This window comes from Prionailurus bengalensis, chromosome E4 (assembly GCF_016509475.1).
Source record: "Prionailurus bengalensis isolate Pbe53 chromosome E4, Fcat_Pben_1.1_paternal_pri, whole genome shotgun sequence".
Classification (NCBI taxonomy): Eukaryota; Metazoa; Chordata; class Mammalia; order Carnivora; family Felidae; genus Prionailurus; species Prionailurus bengalensis.
The window spans coordinates 47,691,450-47,710,058 of record NC_057360.1 but is presented as its reverse complement, the minus strand read 5'-3'; the positions used below and the strand labels follow the sequence as shown (position 1 = coordinate 47,710,058).

General features: G+C 34.4%; 1 protein-coding gene across 1 annotated transcript in view; it reads left to right on the top strand.

The window, feature by feature from the left end:
• Positions 1–18,609, top strand: part of CDC73 (cell division cycle 73) — a 137,457-nt gene that overhangs the window by 17,439 nt on the left and 101,409 nt on the right. The window contains exons 7-10 of the mRNA XM_043568382.1: positions 9,020–9,236; positions 12,827–12,925; positions 15,942–16,020; positions 17,698–17,762. Of these exons, the coding sequence (XP_043424317.1) occupies positions 9,020–9,236; positions 12,827–12,925; positions 15,942–16,020; positions 17,698–17,762 (460 nt within the window). The remainder of the gene's footprint in view (positions 1–9,019; positions 9,237–12,826; positions 12,926–15,941; positions 16,021–17,697; positions 17,763–18,609) is intronic.

Genomic DNA, 18,609 nt, shown 5'->3' with positions numbered 1-18,609 from the left:
TTTGTACAGTGACACGTATTAAATACTTTCGGCTTTGAAGGTCGTGTGGGGTTTTTTTTGCAGCTATTTAATGCTTGTGGTAGGGAAAGCAGTCTGTGATTGCTCTAATTCATAAGAGAATTAGCATGGCTAGATTTGGCTTGTGGTATTATTTTGTTTATCTCTGAATTTTACTATAATTAGAATCCCTTCATAATTTTTCCTTGGCACAATATAGTGCTTTGGGAAATTCTATCCAAACTAAAAAATTCAATGCGGATCTTTAAAAGCTTTATTAAAGATGATTAACATAGCAGGAAGCTGCACATATTTAAAGCATATTTGTTGATAAGCTTTCACATATGTATACATCTGTGAAACCATCATCATAATCCAGAACATGAATGTGACATCACTGCTATAAATTTCTTCTGTACCTTTATGATTCCACACTTCTACCTGTCCCTACATCCTTCCCTCTCCAGGAAACCAATGATCTGTTGATTAATTTTTTTCTGGAGTTAAGTATAAATGGAGTTATGTAGTATATACTTCTTTGGTGGTCTGGCCTCTTATTTAGTATAATTATTTTGAGATTCATCCATGTTGCTGAATGTGTCAATAGTTCATTCTTTATTATTGGTGAGTAGTTTATTCTTTTCCATTGTATAGGTGTAACAATGTTTTCCTAGGCAATTGTTCATGGACATTTTACTTGTTGCTGTTTTTTGGTTATTACAGCTAAAGCTGTGATCATTTGTATACAAGTTTTTTATGGACATAAGTTTTCATTTTTACTGAGTAAATACCTAGAGGAGGAATGATTGAATCATGTAGTGTTTTGTTTTAGATTTACCTTTTTAAGACATCACCAGACTTTTCAAAGTGATTATACCATTTCACATTTCTACCATGAATATATGAGTCCTACTTTCTTCACAGCCTTGCCAACACTTGGTGTGATCAGGCTTTTTAATTTTAGCCATGCTAAAAGGTATGAGATGATATCTCATTATGATTTTGTCTTGCACTTACCTCATGATTAATGAAATTACGAGCATCTTTTTGTGTGCTTGATTTGCCATCTTATATCATGTTTAGTGAAGGTTCAAATTTTTGTCCATTTTTTTTTATTGGATTGGATTGTTTTCTTATTATTGGGTTTTGTAAGTTTGTTGTATGTTCTGGATAGAAGTCCTTTTTCAGACATTGGCTTTGCAGGTATTTTTCCCAGTCTGTGACTTATCTTTACATTCTCTAGCTGCCTTTTGAAAAGCAGCTTGTTTTAATTTTTGTGATGTCTCATTTATCAGTGCATTCTTTTGTAAATTATCTTTTGGTGTTGTAATTAAGGAATCTTTGCTTGAACAAAGTCACCTAAGACTGTCTTGTATTTTCTTGTAGAAATTTTTTTAATTTTAGGGTTTACATTTATGTATTTATTATTATTTTTACTTTATTTTTTAAAATTATTTTTGAGAGAGAGCACGACGAATGGGGGCGGGGCAGAGAGAGAGAGGGAGACACAGGATCTGAAGCAGTCTCCAGGCTCTGATCTGTCAGCACAGAGCCTGATGCAGGGCCTGAACTCCCAAAACGCGAGATCATGACCTGAGCTGAAGTCAGACACTTAACTGACTGAGCTACCCAGGCACCTCTAGGTTTTACATTTAAGTCTGTGATCTACCTTTAGTTAAACTTTTTGCATGGGGTGCACAGTATGGCTCAAAATTCATTCATTTTTTATGATGTAGGTATTGAAGTTCAGTTTTGTGCCAGTTGTGCCCAATAGTTTCAGTGTTACTGGTGTCCAATTAATTCTTTGCACTTGTGTAAAAAATCAGTTGTTTCTGGATCCATTCTATACTGTTCATCTGTTTGTCTTTTTGCCAGTGCCAAACTGTTTCATTAGTTTTAAAATCAGATAGTGTTAGCTTTCCAACTTTGTTTTTCTGTTTCAAGGATGTTTTTGCTCTTTTAGGTTCTTTGCATTTCCACATGAGTTTTGGAATTAATTTGAGTTAATTCCCTGGGATTTGATTGGGATTGCATTAAATCTATAGACCAGTTTGAGAATTGCTATCTTAAAAATTTGAGTCTTCTGACTTATGAATAAGATGTACTTATTTTCCCTTCTAGTAATGGAAAGGTATTTAGATCTTTAATTTCTTTTAATGTTTCATGGTTTTCAGTGTATAGGTCTTATACATCTTTTTGTTGTATTTCATACTTTTTGGTGCTATTGTGATATTTTAAAAATATATCAATTCTTGATTTACTGCTAGTATAGAAATACAGTTGATTTTTGGGTATGGATCTTGTATCCTGCAGTCATGTTAAACTCATTGATTAGTTCTTGTAACTTTTTTGTAGCTATCATTAATTTTTCTACATAGATAATTATGTTGTCTACATATAAAATACATTTTTTTCTTTTTTCTCTTTTTCTTTCTAAACTGGATGCCTTATATTTCTTGTCTTATTGCACTGGCTAGACTCACTAATTGCTTATTAATCTGATGTTGAAGAAGCAGTGAGATTAGACATTCTTACCTCATTCCTCATCTTAGGGGAAAGCAGTCTTTCACCATTAAGCATGTTAGCTTAGGTTTTTTTGTTAGATAGCCTTCAGCAGGTTGAGGAAGTATCTTTTTGTTCCTAGTTTGCTGATAGTGTATCAGAAAGGAATGTTAGCTATTGTCACATGCTTTTTCTGATTCTACTGAATTGATCATGTAGTTTTTCTTTTTTGTTAATATGGCAAATTAATGTTTTGATGTTTGCATTTTCATGGATTAATTCTACTTCATTTTTTTTTTTAATTTTTTTTAAGTTTATATATTTTGAGAGAGGGAACAAGTGGAGGAGGGGCAGAGAGAAGGAGAGACAGAATCACAAGCAGGCACTGCGCCATCAGCATAGAGCCCAGTTTGGGGCTTGAACTCACGAACTGAGATCATTACCTGAGCTGAGATCTAGAGTCACTTAACCGGCTGTGCCACCCAGGCACCCCTTTACTTCATTGTTTTATTGTCTTGCTGCATAACAAATTAACCTGAAACTTAGTGGCTTAAACAGCACATGTTTATTTATTTTTAAAGTTTATTTTGAGAGTGAGCAAGGGTGGGACACAGAGAGAGGGAGTGAGAGAGAGAATCCCAAGCAGGCCCTGCGCTGTCAGCGTGGAGCCTGATGTGGGACTCTGACCCACAAACCATGAGATCATGACCTGAGCTGAAAACAAGAGTCACATGCTTAACTGACTGTGCTAACCAAGTGCCCCAGAAAGTATGTTGATTGTCTTACAGTTTTCTGTGGGTCAGGAGTCTTGGAGTGACTCTGCTTTAGGGCCTCTCACAGTGTTTCAATTAAGGTGTTGACCAGGATTTGTTCTCATGTGTAGGCTTGATAGGAGAAGGATCTACTTCTAAGCACACTCATGTGCTTGTTGGCATAATTTAGTTCCTTACTGGTTGTTAGACTAATACTTCAGTTCCTCAGATGTTATCTAGAGGACTCTTCGTTCTTTGCCACATTTGGTCTCTCCATAGAATATTTCACGGTATTATATCTTGCTTCATCAGAGTGAGCAAGTAAGAGTGGAAGAGAGCTGTCAAGCAAGATAGAAGTTTTTTATAGCCAAATCTTCAGAGTGACACCCTGTCACTTGTACAGCATTTTAATTTTTAGGAGCAAGGTTTAGCCCACACATACACATAGGAAGAGGATTACACGAGTGTGAATGCCAAGAGGTGGATGTTGTTAATAATCATTTCACTAGTTGCTTACCATGATATGATGTATTTTTGTTATATGTCATTGAACTATACTTTAAAAATTTATGTAGAAATTTTGTACTTATGTTCATGAGGTCTGTAGTTTTCTTACGATGTCTTGGTCTTGTTTCTTATCAAGATAATTCCTATCAAGATAATCCAGCTCAGAATGAGTTGGAAGGTATTTCCGTTTCTTCAATTTCTGGAAAACTTTGTTTAGAATTAGTATTATTTCTTCCTGCATTTGGGAAAATTTATTAGTAAAATTGTACTATAGTTTTCTTTATTTTTATGTATTTCACATAAGATTTTCAACTACATCTTCAGTTTAATAGTTATATGTTTATTCTGGTCTCTTTTCTCTTTCTGTCCTTTGAATGTTTCTTTGAAAGAGTTTGTCCGTTTCATCTATATTGTTCAATTTATTGTCGTAATGTTGTTCATAATTTCCTTTTATGGTGTCTAGGATCTATAATGATGTCCCCACTTTCATTCTTTGATATTAGCAATTGTGTGTTTTCTGTTTCTTTATTGTCCAACCAAAATTGATCAATTTTATTGATCTTTTCAAAGAATCAGATTGGGATTTTCCTCTTTAGTTTTTTTTTTTTCCTCTTTGTTTTTGATTCTTCAATTCTGTTCTGATCTTTATGATTTACTTTGTTTTGCTTACTCTGGGTTTAATGTGCTCTATTTTTTATAGTTTCTTAGAGGAAAATCAATAACTTCAGCTTCCACTGTAAGTACTGCCTTCATGGCATCTCATATTTTGGTATGTTGTGTTTTCATTTTCATTCAGTTCAAAATTTCTAATTTTCCTTGTGATTTCTTCTTTGATTCATGGATTGTTTGCAAATGAGGTGTTTAGTTTCCAAATATTTGGGGTTTTCTAGAGATCTTTGATATTTCCAGTCTATTACAAAGTATGGTTATATTTATATGACTTTGAATCCTTTGATAAGTATTAAAACTTGTTTTTTGGCCCCAAATATGGTCTTTTCTGTAGGCACTTGAAAAGAATGTTTATTTTGCTGTTATTTTGCAGTGTCTTGCAATGGGCAGGAAGGTCAACTTTGTTGATAGTGTTAATCAAGTCTTCTATATCCTTATTTTCTGTCTTACTTGTATTATTATCAAGATAGAATTATTGAACTCTCTGGCTGTGGATTTGTCTATTTTTCCTTGCATTTCTATCAGATTTTGTTCTCTGACTACTTTGAAGCTCTGTTATTAGGTGTAAATGTTTAGCATTCTGTTCTCTTGATGAACAAATCTTCTTATTGTTATAAAATGACCTTTATCCCTAGCAATATTTTTTGTTGAAAAAATTTACTTTCTCTTATAATTTACCTAGACGCTCCTCCAGCTTTTTTTTGGCTTATGATATCTCTTTATTCTTTTACTTTCTGAAACAAATTGTGGTAAAAAAACACATAACATAAAATTTATCATTGTAACTTATTTTTTTATTTTTATTATTTTAAAAATTTTAAGTTTATTTTGAGAGAGAGAGCAAGCAGGATAAAGGCAGAGAGACAGAGGGGAGAGAGAGAACCTCTGTGCTCACAGTGCAGAGCCCAAGGTAGGTAGGGCTTCAACTCATGAATAGTGAGATCATGACCTGAGCTAAAATCAGGAGTTGGACGCTTATCTGACTCAGCCACCCAGGCACCCGTATCATTGTAACTGTTTTAAAGTGTGCAGTTCATAGTCTTGAGTACTTTCATATTGTTGTGCAACCATGTCCAGAACTCTCTTCATCCTGAAAACTGGGATCCTTTTACTTTTAACCTGTCTATAGTTTAAGTGCCTTGTTTGTGTGTTTAGATCTTTTATACTTAGTGTGATTATTGATATGGTTAATTTTAGTTCATTTTGCTTATTTTTTATTGGTCTCTTCTTTGTCCTATTTTTGGAATAAATGAATATTTGTTATAATTCTGTTTTTTCTTATATCTGTTGACTTACTAGTTACGTTTTGTTATTAGTGTTTGCTTTTGGACTTTTTCTATGTGTGGTTTATAGCATCACAGTCTACCTGCAAGTGTTAGGCTACTTCATATATCATATGGGTACCTTAAAATACTTAGACGTATGCATGTTCTTGTTTAAAGAGTTCTTTTTTAAAGAGATTTAAGTAAGAAAAAAATATTATGTATTTATAGATACCATTTCCATTGTTCTTCATTTTTGTGTGCAGATCCTCTTAACCTGTTTTTTTCTATTCTTGAAAGACTCCTTTTCACATTTCTTCTTATGTAGACCTGCTGGTGATTAATTCTTTCAACCTTTTTTAAAATAAGTTTATATGTTTTTGAGAGAGTGTGCATGTGCACAAGTGGGGGAGGGGCAGAGAGAGAGGGCACAGAGGATCTGAAGAGGATTTGTGTGTCAGCACAGAGCTCCAGGCAGGGGCTTGAACTCACAGATCGTGAGATCATGACCTGAGCTGAAGTTGGACACTTAACCGAGCCACCCAGGTGCCCCTCAACTTTTTTATTGCTAAAAAAGTTTTTATTTTGCCTTTTTTTTTTTTTAAGGATTTTGACTGGATATAAAATTCTTAAGTTATATCCTCTTAAGGACAAATCTTTGACTATGATGAGTTACATCCTCAGTCATAAGCCCAAAATGCGTTTAATACACCTTACCTACCAAACGTCATTGCTTAACCTAGGCTACTTTAAATATGCTTAGACCACTTTCATTAGCCTGCAGTTGGGCAAAGTCATCTAATATAAAGCCTATTTTATAATAAAGTGTCGAATATTTCATGTAATTTATTGAATACTGTACTGAAAGTATAAAACAGAATGGATGGATGGGTACAGAATGATTTTAAGTATCAGTTATTTATCATGGTGATCGCACGGCTGACTGAGAACTGTGGCTTGCTGCCATTGCACGTATCATGAGAGAGCGTCATACCACTAGCCTGCGAAAAAGTGATAATTTGGATCATGGTTTCTACTGAATGCATATCTCTTTTGCATCACATAAAGTTGAAAAATTGTAAGTCAGGACCATTTCTACTTTAAACATGTACCACTGTCTCCTTGATTACATTGTTGTTGATGAGAAGTCTATCAGTGTTTTTTAAACTTTTAAATTTTTTAATGAAATGTGTCTTTTTTTCCTCTGGCTACTTTAAAAGTTTTCTCTATTACAGGTTTTGAGCTGTTTAATTGTCCCATAACTTGGTGTTTTCTTAATGGTTTTTGTGCTTGAGGCCCATCAAGCTTTTTCAGGGAATGTTTTGTTCATAATTTTTATTGAATTGAGAACATTTCTGTTTTTTCACATATTTGGGTTCTTTTTTTCTATTCACTTGGATAGTTTAATAACTTTCTTCTGTGATTATATTTGTGATATATTTGTATCCATTGTATTTTTTTTATCTCTATAAGTTGGTTAAATATATACTCCATGTCTCTTTAATTTGTTGAATGTGTAGAATCGAGTTACAATAATTATTTTAATGTCTTTGCTAATCCTGCATCTGTGTCAATTTATAATTGTTTTTGAATTTTCCTAAATTTTCTTTAGTTTTGTTTTGGGATATAGTAAAATCACTTGGAAATAGTTTGTTCCTTTTGTGTCTGGTTTTAAGATTTGTTATGTGAGCAGCTTTCACTTAAGATAATTATTCCCCACCCATTGCCTGTACAAGATCATTCAGAGTACCTACTGCCCCAGGGGTGTGAGGTTTTCATTCTGCTTGTGGGAACAGGAACTAACCTTTACCCTCTGTGAGCTCTGGGCATTGTTCCCTTTAATCCTTTTGGCTGGTTTCTATACCCAATTTTTATTTCCTCATATTCCTGTGCTAATCAGTATTCTGCAATATTGTATACTTCAGTGTAGCTCTTTCTTCTCCAGTACTTAGGCCTCTGAATTCCAGCCACTTTGGTTTTGCTGGACTCTCAGCTCCATTTCTCAGCTCAGGTAATCCACTTAGTTTTGCCTGGATTATCCTCCCTGTGCCATTTCTGGAAACTTTCAAGGGTGTAAACTGCAGCATTCATAGGGCTCACTTATTCTGGTTTTCATTTGTCATAGATCATGGTCTCTTACTGCTTGATACCAGGTATTTAGTAAGTTACTCTTTAATGTATTTTTGACTGGTTGTTTCGAAGCAGGAGGGTTAATCAAGTCTTTGCTCCTTGATTTTAGGTGGAAGTAAAACTCCAGTGATTGAAAGTTCAATTCACTTTAATTATAATTTAGGAAAGTATTTGCATTTGATTCCAGATACACTGGTATGCTTTAGATCATAAGGAAAAATTGCATAGCATTATATAAAATGAGTCAAATACTAGATGCATGTTGAGCATCTGCTATAAAGTACCTTCATATTTTATATAAACTAACTAGTGTACTATATAATACTACCATATTTAAAACTGCAGGAATTCCTGTCCTTTTTCCAGATGTTGTTTAAATGTATTTCAAGACTGTCATCTTGTGATTAGAATAATAATTTTGTCAACTGTTAAGATACCCAAACCCTTTTTAACTCTTTTTCTCATTTTACATTGTAAAAAAAGACACTGAACTTATCATCTTAATGAAATTTATACTTTGTGTTAAGTCTTTTTCTTATAGTCTCCAACCATAGCCCCTGTTTGCTGTTTTGCCTGTTACTTGAAAATCAAGTAAAGGAAGGAAAAAGAAAACTGCAAAATACGGTTTAATCTTTCAGATAGTATAAGGAGTATATGTTTATGTGGCATATAAAAACCTCCATCACCTGTAAAATGGGTATGTTACACATTATGACATGTAAGTTTGAAACCTTGAAATGAATTTCAGGGAAAAGCTAAGCTTTGAATTCTTTACAGAATGAAATTTCTCTCACCACCACCCCCCCCACCCCCGCCCCGGCATGGTGGCATGTGTTTGTGTATGTGTGTATAGTTTCTGTGGATGGAGAGGCATTGGCAAATAAAAGTCTGAGAAAATGTTAAGCATCTATATTAATGGGTTCTACCGTTTCTGGGGGGAAGAGCTAAACACATGAGAAGATTTGTTCTGCATTGATCCTTCTAAGAAATTACTGATTTACTCATTGAGTAATATTTCTACATGGACTTTTTATAGATCTTAACGTGATTATTAAGTACCAAGTATGTAAATTTTAGATAAGATCTTAATTATTGCCACTTAAGGCATTTTTACCAGGAACTTATAAGTGTAACAAAATATATTTATGACGTGTTCAAAAGATCCTGCTGTAAAATTTTAAAAGAAAAAATTGCTTTCAGGTCTTTGTCTGAAGCTATGTCAGTGGAAAAAATTGCTGCAATCAAAGCCAAAATTATGGCTAAGAAAAGATCTACTATCAAGACTGATTTAGATGATGATATAACTGCCCTCAAACAGAGGAGTTTTGTGGACGCTGAGGTGGATGTGACACGAGATATTGTCAGCAGAGAGAGAGTATGGAGGACACGAACAACTATCTTACAGAGCACAGGAAAGGTAATTAAAGTATTTCACTCATTCATTAGAGTGAGTGTGTGTGTATCTAATCTGTGATTGGTTATACAATTGTCTAAAATTTGCTATTAGGAGCAATTTTCAAGTTTTATCTTTGAAAGGTCAGTAATAATACAGGTTTCTAAGTGGCCATAGTTACTATTCCATCGTAGTATATAAGAAAGTGATGAAATGTCTGAAACACAGTGCAAGTCCTTGATTTACTCCTCTATTGTAAATCCAAAGAATAGCCCAGTTTTCTTGTTGATCAGGTTTTTGGTTTACTCTAATGAACAGGGAATATTGATGGCCAGCTGTGTGGTCATTAAAATAATTATTGTTTTTCCCCACAAAGTAGAAACTTATGAGAATCAGCAGTCATTTATTTGTGTATTTTATACATATTTTGTTGTGTGGGTGTAGCGATATTTTTCTTTATTAATGGTTTTAGGTGGTTTTATTTTGGTTTTTTGGTTCTAGGATTGTGGGATTCCACCCGCTCCCCTTCTCCTTTCCTCCTTTGTCTCCTTCCATCTCATTTCATGATTACACATAATGCATTAAAAAAATCCTCGTACATACACCTTTATGCATTTATTTGTATACAGTAAAAGGATTAATTCCTAGAAGCAAATTTCTGGTTAACAGAGATGTATACTTTAAATTTTGAAAGATAAAAATTTGAGGGGTGCCTGGGTGGCTCAGTCGGTTGAGTGTCCGACTTCAGCTCAGGTCATGATCTCGCGGTCCATGAGTTCGAGCCCCGCGTCAGGCTCTGTGCTGACCGCTCAGAGCCTGGAGCCTGCTTCGGATTCTGTCTCCCTCTCTCTCTGCCCCTCCCCCACTCATGCTCTGTCTCTCTCTCTCTCTGTCAAAAATAAATAAACATTAAAAAAAAAAAAAAGGAAAGATAAAAATTTGAAAGATACCGGATATTTGGTATCTTTTTTTTTTTTAATGTTTTTTTTTTATTTTTGAGAGAGAGAGAGGGAGAGCAAGAGCGAGAGAGCATGAGACTCACACACACACACGCATGCACGCACGCATCAACACATGAGTGGGGGAGGTGCGGAGAGAGGGAGACAGGATCCAAAGTGGGCTCTGCGCTGACAGCAGAGAGCATGATGCAGGGCTCAAGCTCACGGACTGCGAGATCATGACCTAAGCTGAAACCAAGAGTCCTAGTCACTTAATTGACTGAGCCACCCAGGCAGCCCTGGATATTTGGTATCTTAATGGATCTCCATAAAGAGTGCATTGGTTCTGTTTGATTTACATATTTCCATCTGTCTTTCTCTCCCTCACCTCCCAATTTGCTCTTAAATATTAGTTCTCCACTGATGTGCAGTTGTTAATGGTGATTTAGTAAGGGAGTTTGCAGGAGTGTGTGAGATTGCCAATGAAAGCAAACTTTAACATTGCTTTAGGTGGATTGGTTTTATTTGCAGATTTTGGATTCTGGCCTTATAAGTTTACTGTGCCTTGTTACTATGAATCAGATTACTTGAAAAGAGTATATGAAGGAAGGAATTTTTGTCCTTTTGTATTTTGACATGTTTTACAAAGTACTTGGGGTCAAGATTAGGAATCATTTTCCAGAGCTTAGAATTATATAGAGAAATCTGAGAATATAAATAAACTTCAGTTTTTGTATTTACTGTAAAGTGATCTGCCGATACTAATTTTCATTGCCTAATGTGATTAAAATTTGAATATCACAACCTGCTAATGTTCTACCAATGTTCATTATAGTAGCCAAAATTTTTGAATCTCCTAGCAAAAGAATAAAACTTAGGTGCTATGCTCCATCTTACTTTTGGAATTGAATTTTCAAGAAACTGAGATGAACAATTTTCTTTGAGCTCTAGGTGGCAGGGTTTTCCCATCATTTCAAAACTTAGTGTTCTAATTTCATTTAGTGTTATTGCCACCAGAGTATAATTTAAGAAATAGTGGTTTAAGAATTGTTTGGTAGCTAAGTTTGTTTCTATGAGTGTTAACATTTTTAGAAACCAGAAACAATGTTTTGACTAATAGTCTTTCTGTATCCCATTTTTATCTTCTAAACACTAAAAAATCTTTTAGGTACTCTGTCTGAAAGGCCCTGTGATTTGATTTGATTTGATTTGATTTGACTTCATTTTATTCTATTATTTTTTGATGTTTATTTGGAGAGGGAGAGAGAGTGTGAGCAGGGGAGAGGCAGAGAGAGAGGAAGAGAAAGAGTGCAAGCAGGGGAGCGGCAGAGAGGGAGAGAGAGAATCCCAAGCAGGCTCTGCACTGTTAGTGCCGAACCCAACGCAGGGCTTGAACTCACAAACCATAAGATCATGACCCGAGCTGAAATCAAGAGTCAGACGCTTAACCAGCTGAACCACCCAGATACCCCCAGGCCCTATGATTTTAGATAGACCTTCATTATTCCAGGGATTAGTGCCTTCTTACTTTCTGAGTTTGTGGAATAAAATGTTCTAGGTACCATGAGAAAAATAAGTATGTTACTTTATAGTTATATCATTATTGCAAGCACCCCAAATAAAGCAACCTGATTTTATAATGCCATTAAAAACATAACTTTTAAACTTAAAAATTAGTAGTGTTCCTTGTTGAAAAATTGATTGGAAGAGATCATTAAAAGGAAGATAATAATCACTTATAATTCTGCTACACAAAAATAACTGATAATATGGATTCTTCTGGAGTAAATGTTCTCACACAATGCTTGATTATTTTTAAAGTAATGAGATTTGATTTTCAAGTATTTTCAGTGACTTTCATAGTAGGATTAAGAATTTATTTGCATTTGTCCCTGTGTTGGCCTTTGTACTGCTGGTAAAAAGCAGTGGTTGGTTAAGTGCTGGCATCTTTGCATGAGTCAAGTTTTTACAGATCTTTTAGGGGCGCCTATGTGGCTCAGTTGGTTGAGCAGCTGACTCTTGATGTCGGCTCAGGTCATGATCCCAGGATTGTGGGATTGAGCCCTGCGTTGGGCTCCAGGTTGAGCATGGCATCTGCTTAAGATTCTTTCTTTCTCTTCCTCTGCCTCTCTCCTCTGCTCATGTGTGCTGTCTTTCTCCCTCTTAAAAAAAAAAAAAAAAAAAAAATCTTTGAAAAGTGTGCATTGACTCCTAACAGTATTTCCAAACTTTCCACATCTCATATAAATTGTAGCAACATCTCATATAAATTAGTACTGGAGTTTATCATATCTAGAAGAAGAGATAGTAGTTGATTTCTTTAAGAATTAAGAAGCCTCTTTTGATAATATATCTATCATTTTTACTTCAGTGTTAACTTTTTTCCTGGCTACATATTTCAAGAGAGGCAGAATATGAATATATTTATAGCCAATGAAACAGTTTAAGTAAAATAAAAATAATAAGCTGTGTTTATAGTATTTGGTTTTTGGATCAGTTTTTTAGTAGTAGTAGTAGTTTGATTTTTATTTATGTATATACTAAAAAACACTTCAGAATGATGTAGTAGGGAAGAACTGATAGGAAGAAAACAGTCTGAAGTTATTTATTAAATAAACTTACTCTCTTTGACTATTTAATTTTAAGTGGGCTAATTAAAATCCATTTATATTTTAGAATTTTTCCAAGAATATTTTTGCAATTCTTCAGTCTGTAAAAGCCAGAGAAGAAGGACGTGCTCCTGAACAGCGACCAGCTCCAAATGCAGCACCTGTGGTAAGAATGTTTTCTTGCTTATATATTAATTAATTAATTAATTAATTAATTTTGATGAAAATGACTCTTGTTTTTCAGTATTGTAATTTTGATTTAAAAAATTTTTTTTAAATTTATTTTTGAGAGACAATGTGAGCAAGGGAGGGGCAGAGAGGGAGAGGGAGAGGGAGAGGGAGAGGGAGGGAGGGAGGGAGGGAGAGAGAGAGAGAGAGACAGAGAGAGAGAATCCCATGGGCTCCACACTATCAGCACAGAGCCTGATGCGGGGCTTGAACCCATGGAACTGTGAGATCACGATCTGAGGCGAAACCAAGAGTTAGACTCTTAACTGATTGGACCACCCAGGTGCCCCTCAGTATTGTAATTTGAAAACAAAGTTTTTAAATCAGTAACTTTTAATTCTTTCGCTGCTTTAACAGTCCTGAAGGATTTGAAAATCTTCCCCACTGTTAAAACTTACACAATGAGATCTCACCACTTACACAATGAGATTCACCACACACAAGTTAAAATGGCTTGTATCAAAAAGACAGAAAGTGTGGGCAAGGATGTGGAGCAAAAGGAACCTTTATGCATCCTTGGTGGGAATGTAATTGATGTCACCACTAGGGAAAACAGCATGGAAATTCCTCAAAAAATTAAAAATAGAACTACTGTATGAACTAGCAGTCCTACTTCCAGCTATTTATTGAAGAAAATGAAAACAGTAACTTGAAAAGATATATGCATTCTCATGTTCATTGAAGCATTACTTACAATAGCCAAGATATGCAAACAACCTAAGTGTTCATTGATGGATGAATGGATAAAGAAATTGTGGTATATACAAACAATGGAATATTTTTCAGCCATAAAATAGATTGTAATCTTGACTTTTGTGACAGCATAGATAGACCTTGAGGGTATTATGCTTAAGTGAGATAAGTTAGAGACACATAGCTTATTCTCTCTTTTATATGTGGAATCTTAATACCAAAATCAGCTTCTGGATACAGAGGACAAATTAGTGGTTGCTAGAGGTGGGGGTGGGTGGGAGTGTGAGAAATAGATAAAGGGGGTCAAAAGATAAACCAACAACAATAATTAAAAAAACCCCAAGCAACCAAAACAAAAAAAAGTTACTTCAGCAATAATTCTTAACTAGAGACATACTTGGGTTAGAATCTGAAAGTGGTAAATCTGTTGTAAAAAGTAATGTACCTACCTGGGGCGCCTGGGTGGCTTGGTCGTTTAAGCGTTCGACTTCGGCTCAGGTCATGATCTCACGGTCTGTGAGTTCGAGCCCCGCGTCGGGCTCTGTGCTGACAGCTCAGAGCCTGGAGCCTGTTTCAGATTCTGTGTCTCCCTCTCTCTCTGCCCCTTCCCTGTTCCTGCTCTGTCTCTCTCTGTCTAAATAAATAAATAAATAAAACGTTAAAAAAATAAAATAAAAATAAATAAACGTTAAAAAAAAATAATGTACCTATTCATTTTTGCCTGGGAGAGTCATTACCATTGTTAGAGATATAAACCCTATGAACAGTCCACACTGGGAGCTTTTTCTGAATCATTCGTATCTGTGACTTCTTGGTGAATGTATTGTGTTTCTCTTGATCACAGATCATTTGGTTCTTTCATTGTACCTTAGTTTTAGCCACTTGGGGGGTTGACTGCCTCATTGAGTTTCCACTTAGGACTTTTCCAAAGTAAATTTCATGTATGACCTATAGCCTATATTTAAACCCAGATATACCCTCCAGTTTTGTTGAAACTCCTTCGAGCTAGTCATATGATTCAACAAAAGATAAAAAATACAAATAAGATTGTTTTTATTTTATATAGTTTTCAGAAGCATATTAAAATTTGAAAGAGCACTAATACAGTCTGTAAGATCTAGTAGTTTTGCTTGTTCATGAAATCATTGGTATTTAATTTTTTAGAGGTAGTGGACTTTTGTTGGTATTTAGGTTACTTTGAGTTGACTTTCCAGCAAGTACTTAAGTGCCTACTGTTTGTCAGACAGTGTGCTAACAAAAATAGAAGAGATAGCTGCCGTCTTGGAGCTTAAAGTCTAGTAGGACATAGAGATGAGTAAAAAAACTAGTGGAACAACTTACGGTGATAAAATAAGGGTACTTATAATTGTGAATTGGTTAATGTTTTGAATAGCGATTGGTAGGAAACTTATGTAAAATCTTAAAACAGTTAAACCGTTATCCTTGTGATTTAGTTATCTCTGTCTTTCCATAATCATTAAGATATATAAAAATTTTAAATTTGGCATTTAACTACAGAAGTATATACTTAGTGACAGTCTTGAATGAACTATCTTTTATCTGGATTAATACTTAAGGTAGTATCCTATTGTAACAAAATGAAGAGTATTTTTTTGTCTTTTGGAATACCATGAATTTCCCAAGCAATTTTGGTAATATTCCTTAAATATGCTTTTTTAGGTTATTATAGGCTGAATTTCAGATAAAGTATTTGTGAATTAAGTTTATATCATTAGATTGGCAACTTATTCTAAGTATTTTAACTAATACCGTAACTTCAGTCTTATCTCGTACATTTATATGGGTTTATTGTCATAGTTGTCATATTTATTTAATTTAGGGATTAACAGCAGAATAATTTAGGTAGAAGGTTCTAAAATGTCAGTTCAGTAAACTGAATTAAATTTTTTTTTGTTAAAAACAATTCATAATTGGAAGAAGTTCATTTTTTCATAAAGAAATTGAAGTAATCACAGTGAAATTATTAAGCACACCCATTTTCTTTCTACAGTTTCTAAGAGGTTTGCATTTTACCTTGATACAAGTTTACTTGGAGTCCTTTGCTCTTGTCCCTTATAGGATTGGTAATTTTTTAGCAGTAAGCATTATCTTGAAAATAAGATTCATATGACTCCCCACTTTTGTCTTATTGGCTCTTGTAAGAAAAAAAGCTTAGAAAATAATATGTTTATTGTGGTTTTTATTCTGAGTTTTAAGTAAGAAGTTAAAATATTAACATGTACCTCCTAATTTTTCTACAGGATCCTACGTTGCGTACCAAACAGCCTATCCCAGCTGCCTACAATAGATATGACCAGGAAAGATTCAAAGGAAAAGAAGGCAAGTTATTTAATTTTTATTTCTCCCTTACTGTGGTGATGATGAACTTGAGAGGTAGTGTGGCCTGATGTTTATGAGCAGGTGTTGGCAAACATCTGCAGGCCAAATCTGGCCCAACACGTATTATTATAAATAAACTTTTGCTAAAACATGATGGTGACATTTATTTATGTATTATATGTGGTTCCTTGGTGTTGTGACAGAGATTGTGTAGCCTGCAGAGCCTTAAAATACTATCTGGTCTTTTACAGAATAAATTTGCCAACCCCTGGTTAACAGCCTGGATTCTGGATCTGGATTGCCTGTGTCACAGTTACTTTTTGTGTGAATTTTGATAAATTACTTTAACTGCATTCTTGTTTCAGTTTCTTCTTGTGTTACATTGCAATACTAATAGTAGTAGTAGTATCTATCTCTTAGCTTTATTGTGGGGTGAAACTAGTTAATAGAGCCCCTAGAATAGGAACTGGTATATAATAAACTGTCTATAAATATTTGCTGTTACTAATATTCTGCTTTTCAGAAGTTTAGATTGGAAGTTCTGTATACCAAATCATATTTCTCAAATTGTAAATGTATACATTGAGAACTTGGGAAGCATAGATTGTAGTAACTATATAAGGACTTATTTTGTGGTAGCCTACATGGTATGCTGGCTAATGTGGTAGTGAACCATTTCCATGTTAGTGTGGTGGTTAGTGAAGTGGCACCAATGTCCTTGTAATTTCATTTGGCACCATCATTTATCTTGACTTAATTTGTGAAAAAAATGAGATAGAAGCAACTGTAAGTTTAACGTTTATGATTTTTCTCTGCAAAATCTGAAATCTCCATTTAAGTTTTAGTAAAGGATATACTGCTTCTATATAGTGAATTTTGGGTGCTGACTTAATATACTGGATAAAGGTGTGTTCTGTGAATACATGCTGTAGAAGTATAGTGGTTCATTCTTTTATTCGCTGCAGTGTTTTTCTTGTGGAATGAATTATGTAAAGTAGGGTTTGGCCAATTACAGCCCAGAGACCAAATCTGATCCTCTTTGGGCCAAATCAGGCTGTGCCCATTTGTTTACATATATTGTTTATCTTGCTTTTGCACTATAACTGCAAAATTCAGCAGCTGTGATATAGACAGATAGCTTGCAACGTGTAAAATATTTAATGTATGACCTTGTATGGAAAGGTGTATTGAGACTATCCTGGAACCTTTATCACACTGTTTATGACATTGCTTTTCTACAAATTATATAATATATGCATATGATTATAATTTTGAAACCCAACTTTTTATAATTTAAGGTCTTCTCATGATATTAGAAGCTTTTAGTGCTACTGTAATTGAGTATTAGGAGTATATACTTTGGACGTTATATTTTATTCAGTCCAATTTTTTATATTCCCACCTAACTATATGACTGTTGAGCACAGTTGTATAGTCTTAACCAGCTTCTACACAAAGGGCTTGCTGGTGTGTATTAAATATCTTTTTGAGACTAGTATCCCTTTTAAAGTTTTTGTCTTCACAGGTATGTAATTTAACTTTATATGTATAGTACATTGGATGTTTTGTTACACTATTTAACTTTCAGATTATAGTGCAGATGATTACTACAGGTTTGTTATTGATCATAAGATACATAAAGTGTAACCCCCTTTCGCAAACCCCCTTTTTTTATAGAAACGGAAGGCTTCAAAATCGACACTATGGGTACCTACCATGGTATGACGCTGAAATCTGTAACGGTAAGTCATTTCGACTGCAGGGGTTCTTTTGTCCCAGGCATTTAATGTGAGTAGCAGATGTCGAGGAAAATCTTTGTTCTCCATTATTTCCTATTTCAGACATTTATCTTTAATGACTAATTGTGCCGATAGATCTGTATGGTGATTATTTGATTTGCGGATATCCTCTCTTTGGTTTAACTGAGTAGTGTGTATAAAAAAAAGCTGTTTTGATTAACTTGCAAGTAGGGTGGATGCTACCTGGTTAGAGTATTTAATGCCACTGAGGAGTTACAAGGTCCAATCTGGGAGAGTTATTTTCCATAATATCTTATGTTCTTTAAAACGTAATACCTTTTGCTCTTTAAAAAGACAGATTGTAATAATGGTTGATGTAATACTTACAAAATGTATACTTGTCAGAACCACGGTCTTAGGTGTACACAATTATAAGCCTTCGGGTCACCTTTACCAGACTTTCTTTTATATATTTTTAACCGCCTAAAAATGGTTATTCCTGGATGTTCTGACTAGGCTGTATTTAACACCTAATTTTTATTTAGTCAGTGATAGGAGTTGGTGATGTAGAGCAGGAATTCTGCTAACCCTATTTTGCATATTTATATTATAGATTATTATACCTTTTATATTTTAAAATACTATGTGTATATATTTTAGAGTACCTATATATTTTAAAGCTAATACCAAACTTTGTCTTTGTTTACAAATCATCAGATCTTTGAGGACTCAGTATGACATGGAATCATCATATATATTTGCTGTGATTTCTCAGAATTAAGATATATCTTGTCATGCTTTTCCAGAACAGATAGCAAATAAATATGGAGAATGTGATATTAAAAGTTGA